At 57.1% G+C, this 5,692-nt stretch overlaps 1 protein-coding gene across 2 annotated transcripts; it reads left to right on the top strand.

Moving 5' to 3' along the window:
- Positions 1-61: 61 nt before the first annotated feature.
- LOC308068606 (histidine--tRNA ligase, cytoplasmic-like) lies at positions 62-5,556 on the top strand (the record flags this gene model as incomplete). 2 transcript variants are annotated; one of them, XM_080399493.1, is made up of 12 exons in its annotated part: positions 62-271; positions 366-485; positions 863-958; positions 1,707-1,832; positions 1,979-2,086; positions 2,264-2,362; positions 2,696-2,789; positions 2,945-3,072; positions 3,173-3,415; positions 4,222-4,338; positions 4,601-4,747; positions 4,988-5,556. In XM_080399493.1, 12 exons carry the CDS (start codon positions 62-64, stop codon positions 5,042-5,044), a joined length of 1,545 nt encoding a protein of 514 aa, XP_080255619.1. In that variant the 3' UTR covers positions 5,045-5,556. The 2 variants fall into 2 exon arrangements, with proteins under 2 accessions (XP_080255619.1, XP_080255618.1); XM_080399492.1 differs by having other exon boundaries at positions 62-958; positions 4,988-5,551.
- Positions 5,557-5,692: the final 136 nt, after the last annotated feature.

Here is a 5,692-nt window from a genome sequence, read left to right as displayed (position 1 = left end):
CGAGGCGGCGGCGCTGGGCGATCACGTGGCCCGCCCGCTGCCACGCTCCCCGCGACCGGCTATGCTGCGGCTGGGGCCGCTCGCCGCTGCTGGGCGCTGGCTGCCCGCGGGCCCTCGCCTCGGGCTGCTGTGTCTCGCTGCGGGCCCGGTGAGCTTCTCCCCGTCCTGGCCGCCCCGTCCGGTCGGTGACTGCGGCCTGCTGCACCGGGAGGTGCGGCCGGCGGCGGGCTCGGCCACCGGCGGTCGGGGCCTGGCTCTGAAAACGCCCAAGGTAACGGCGGGAGTGGGGGCTGTGTCGGCGGTTACCGGCCGCTCTCCCCTTTCACCCGCCCCGCCTTTGACGGCTGCTCTCCGTCCCGGGCCAGGGCACCCGCGACCACTCCCCCGCCCACACGGCGCTCCGCGACCGGCTGCTCGCCGCCGTGGTGGCATGCTTCAAGCGGCACGGGGCGGCCGCCATCGACACTCCTGTGCTGGAGCTGCGGGTGAGGTGGCGCCGGGACATACCTCCCCCTCTCCCCCTCCTCTGCGAGACTGGGGAGCGTCCCTTTTCCCTGGGGCTGAAGGGGCAGGGCTGGGAGGTCCCCCCGTGTGGGTCATGGCGGGGCGCACGGGCAGGTGTGACCAGTCCCTCTTGGGTCCCCACGGCGTGGGGGGACGTGAATGTGGACCCTGCTTTTGCCCCATGTCAGAGGGAGCTGGAGGGGGGATGTGTGTCATGCCCTCCCTGGCGATCTCTGCTCGACTCCTGGGATGGGGTGGGGGGCCAGACTCCATGCTCTGTCCCCCATCCCAAGGGACCCTGTGCCCCAGAGCCACCCTGCTCCTTTGCTGCCCCGCCAGCCCCTTCCCCTCTCACCAGGAGACACTGATGGGGAAGTACGGAGAGGACGCCAAGCTCATCTACAAGCTGCAAGACCAGGGAGGGGAGCTGCTGGCCCTGCGCTATGACCTGACTGTATCCTGCACTTGTCCCAGCAGCTCTGGTGGAGGGGAAGGTGGCATGCCCTGGTCCTACCACCTCTGCCTTGTTGGGTTGCTCTTGCCCTGCCCTGCCTGCAAATCCCATCAGGGCAATGGAAACCCCCTTCCCACCGAGCAGTGGGCACCCAGCCACTGTGGCTGTTGTTGGTGTGACCTCACCTCAAACCACCACACAGCCAGTCCAGAATCTGCAACAAAGCAGCCTGTTCTTCCATGAGTAGTGGATATGCACTAGTATGCGCCACTGTACTGGTTTTGCCTCCTCCCAGTTACAGTCCCCACCTCTGCGTTCCTGTCCTGCCCATCCCACCTTTCCAGTACCTTGGTAGCTCTGAGAGCAGTCCTGTTTGCTGTGGGTGTGCAGCAGGTGTCCGTTGCAGGTCATCTCCGTCTCCATGTCTCACTAAAGAGCTCTTCTCTTTAATGTCCATATGCCTGTGCTGTGTGTTGAATTCTCTCTGATTGCACCTTAAGAGGGAAAAATGACCTAGCAAAGGTTGGTGTTTGCAAGGTGTTGATGTACTGTGGTTCAGAAGAAGGAAAATGGGGTTGTCCTGGTGTCGGAGGAGCACAGCGTGGTTCATCGTCAGCCTGGGCTGATGATCTCCCTGGAGATTGTGGAGTGGCTGGCAAAGAGAAAGGGAGACTGGGAGCTTTGAGGTTTAGCTTTCTGCAGCGCAGGGATTTTCCACGTTCTTGTCCTTAACTCCTTGGCCCTCCAGGTGCCTTTCGCTCGATATTTGGCTATGAACAAGATCACCAACATGAAGCGTTACCACATCGCTAAGGTGTACAGGCGGGACAACCCAGCAACGACCAGGGGCCGCTACAGGGAGTTCTACCAGTGCGTGAGTGTTGTGGCTGTTGCCACGCGAGGGGCCAAGACCATGTGGAGCGCTGCGACTGTTCTCAGCTGCTGCAGGGCTGTGTGGCGTGCCTTGCGGAGCTGAAGCGCCTCAGCTGTGCCAGGAGCCTCTGCTGCTTCTTTCCCCAGGATTTTGACATCGCTGGGCAATTCGACCCAATGATTCCCGATGCCGAGTGCCTAAAGATTGTGCACGAGATCCTGAGTGACCTGCAACTTGGGGACTTTCTCATTAAGGTGAGATCAGAGCCAAGTGGGTTTCATACCTGTGTGCCTTCGCCTCCCATGGGTTTGAGGCACTGGTGAAAAGGCACCAGGGAACGCCAACAGCTGCAGCGTCCCACACCTCTGGGACAAGAAGAAACGGTGTTGCAGTGGGCGTCCCCTGAGCTAAGTGTGCCTCTCCCAACCCAGGTCAATGATCGTCGGATTTTGAATGGTGTGTTTGCTGTCTGTGGCATCCCAGAGAGCAAGTTTTTAACTACGTGCTCTACTGTGGACAAGCTGGACAGAGTAAGTATTGTGCTCATGGGGAGATCACTTCCAGTCTTAAGAGGTGGGTATCTTGGGCTGGGCAGTATTGTGGCTATTCTTATCATAAAAAGGTTCACAGCAGCTAAGCCACTAGTGTTTGTAAAGGATTTGGGGAGCTCTTGCTCTTGGGCGTGGTTAAGGGTAAAGCCTGGTGTTTCCAGTGGTTTCTGTTAACAGTTCCTGTGAGAGAGACGTGGATCATTAATGAGATTGCTGACTGCTGTCTTCCTGCACCTGTTGTGAATACATGGGCTGGTGGAGACAGTGGGTGATGAGAATGTCCTGCAGGAATACATATTCTTCCCCTCACAGATGCCGTGGGAAGAAGTGAGGAGCGAGATGGTAGGAGAGAAGGGGCTCTCTCCCGAGGCTGCAGATCGCATCGGGGAATATGTCCAGCTTCACGGTGAGCGCTGTGGGTTGGAGCCCTTGGCCTTGTTCTTCCAGGCCAGGCAGGGAGGGCCAGCGGCAGAGCGGTGCGAGGCGCGCGCAAGGCTGGCCAGGCCCATCGCTGCGGGTGATGTGTCACTGGCAGATGTGAGGCACAGCTCGTTCCCACAGGTGGCCTGGACCTGATCGAGCGGCTTCTCCAGGACCCCAAGTTGTCACAGAACAAGCTGGCCAAGGAGGGGCTGGGGGACATGAAGCTGCTGTTTGAGTACCTGACCCTGTTTGGCATCACAGGGCAGGTGAGGGGGTGCAGAGGCAGGAGGGGGGGCTGCCCTCGTGGCTGGGCAGCCTGGGCCCCCCGAGTGCACGCCGTGACGGGGCTTCCCTTGTGTCCTACAGATCTCTTTTGACCTGAGCCTGGCGCGGGGTCTGGACTATTACACGGGGGTGATCTTTGAGGCCGTCCTGCTGCAGCAGGAGAATGACCATGTGGAGGAGCCAGTCAGCGTTGGGAGCGTGGCTGGAGGTGGTCGCTACGACGGGCTGGTGGGGATGTTTGATCCCAAGGGACGGAAGGTGCCCTGCGTGGGAGTCAGCATTGGGATTGAGCGGATCTTCTCCATCCTAGAGCAGAGAGTGCAGGTAGGTGCTGCAGGCAGTGCATGGGAGAGGGCTCTAGGAGCCAGCTATTGCCTATTATAGAGCTCTACAGCTCCAGTGTTTGAGGGAAAAGAATTTTGGGGGTAGAATGTGGTTCCTCTCATGGCTGAATGTCCATGCACAGGAGACAGAGCCCTTTCTTGCAGCCCATAAGGATGCAGGTATGGGCAGGTGAGGCCAGCATTTCATAGCAGACACCAAGGAAGTATTAAAGACAGCCCCAGAGCTCTGGTACTGGCTCTGAACTTTGTGCTCCAGTCACTTTGTTCTTGTCTCTCACCTGTGAAGTTTTCTGTCCCTGAGATTGTGATTTCTGTCCCTGGGATTGGTAACAGCTGTGGCACTTGTTCCGTACTGAGTACCCTAGGAAGGCCTGTGAGGAAATTAATCACTCTGTGTATAGTTCTGAGCTTGTGATTCATAGCAAGTGGGGTTGAGGCAATGTGTTTGTACCTAAGGAATCAAAGGAGACATTGGAAAGCTGTCCAGGTCCCACCTGGGATGGAGGAAGGCCAAGGTCCCACGGGAACAGCAGGACACAACAAAGTAGCATGTCACAAGGCATATTCTCTGGAGCAGTCATTAAATGTGCCCAGGTTGTCTTATCTGCGCACACTTTTAGCTTCTGGAAGGTTGGCCTTGCTGAGTAACATTCAGTGAATGGTCATGGTTAGCTTTTAAGTATACTTGTTTTGGGGAGCTAAGTTGAGATCTGAAGACGAACTTCTGTTGTGAGCTGCAGATTCCCTTAGAGCCAGTCACTCCCATGAGTGTGTCTGTCCCTGCAGGCTTCTGGGGAGAAAGTTCGAACAACTGAGACACAAGTGCTGGTGGCTACACCTCAGAAACACTTACTTGCTGCAAGACTGAAGCTCATCTGCGAGCTGTGGGATGCAGGGATCAAGGTAAAGTAAGGACATGGGCTTGGCACTGCTATGGGTGAGGAAGGGAGAGCCTGAAGGGAGCTGTAGCACAGCAAGGCCAACTCCATTAGTTGTTTGTCTCCTCAAGATCTGGGCCTGTCTGAGATTGCACAGGTAGAGAGGGGGAACAGCTGAAAACACTAAAGGCAACTGCTTGCTGCAGGTTTTGGTGTTGGCTGTTTTGTTCCAAGATCCATCAGAGCAAATTTTGCATTAATGATTCACCCTTTCCACTCCCTCCTAGGCAGAGATGCTGTACAAGAAGGATCCTAAACTGCTGAAGCAGCTGCAGTATTGTGAGGACACAGGGATCCCCCTTGCTGTGATTGTAGGAGAGCAAGAGCTGACAGATGGAGTCATCAAGCTGCGAAATGTCGCAACAAGAGAGGAGGTGAGAATGCATTTTTACACCAGGTTTCAAAAGTGCTTCCAAAAATCTAGATTACCGAAAGGTTTTCCCTCAGTGATGTTGTTCCTTTGGGGAACTGTAGCACAGATCTGTCAGGTGACTGCTCTAGAAAGCCAGTCACAAGCTGTGTTGGTATCCACAGCAAACCCCTAGGGCCAGATTGAGCCATGCTCTGCTCAGGGTTCCAGTGCTGTTATTTCCTCCTCTCTGTTTGCTTTGTAGGTTGATATCCCAAGAGAAAAGCTTGTTGACGAGATCAGGAGGCGGCTGGAGCCCTAGGACTTTTCTGGCTAGTGCTGCTTGGTTGAACTGCTGTACAACCAGGACCCCACAGCACCCTTAGCTATTCACTTTCCACTGGTCTGGTGACCATCTTAACCAGAGGCTCATCTGCCTGGGCTGAGGCAGTGTTAACAGAGTATCTGCTTGGAAAGGATATGGACAGTGCAGTCACCAGGTTAACCTTCTAGTTAACTGCTCTGCAGGATGGGTCAACCTTGTGGGTTCCTAATACTGCAGTACCTGTAGCTGTACGGCCACTTCCATCCACCGCAGGGGACGGCACGGGCACGATGGATGTGGCGCAGCTCAAGCAGGATCAGGCTGAGCAGTGGCGGCCGGGGGGGAAGCCGTGGTGTGCCGGGTGCCCGCAGGCTCAGAACAGGGAGGGTGGCAGCCGAAGGCCACCCGCGCCCTCTGCAGCCTGCACGGGGCTGCCCCACAGCCGGGCTCGGGGCTGCTGCCGGGGTGCGGCCTGCGGGCTGGCGCAGCTGCGCGGCCAGGCTCCGGCTGGGCGAGCGCGGGGAGGGGGGGGCCTCTATATTTTTATATATTAAAAAAGCAAAACAAAACGCAAAAACCCATCCTCGGGCCCTTATTTTGGCTTCGCGGTGCGGCAGGGCGCGGGCGTTGCTGTGGCAATAGGTG

The sequence above is a fragment of the Falco punctatus genome (assembly GCF_963210335.1).
Source record: "Falco punctatus genome assembly, chromosome: 8".
In the NCBI taxonomy this organism is placed as follows: domain Eukaryota; kingdom Metazoa; phylum Chordata; class Aves; order Falconiformes; family Falconidae; genus Falco; species Falco punctatus.
This window is presented reverse-complemented; position numbering and strand designations above follow the sequence as displayed.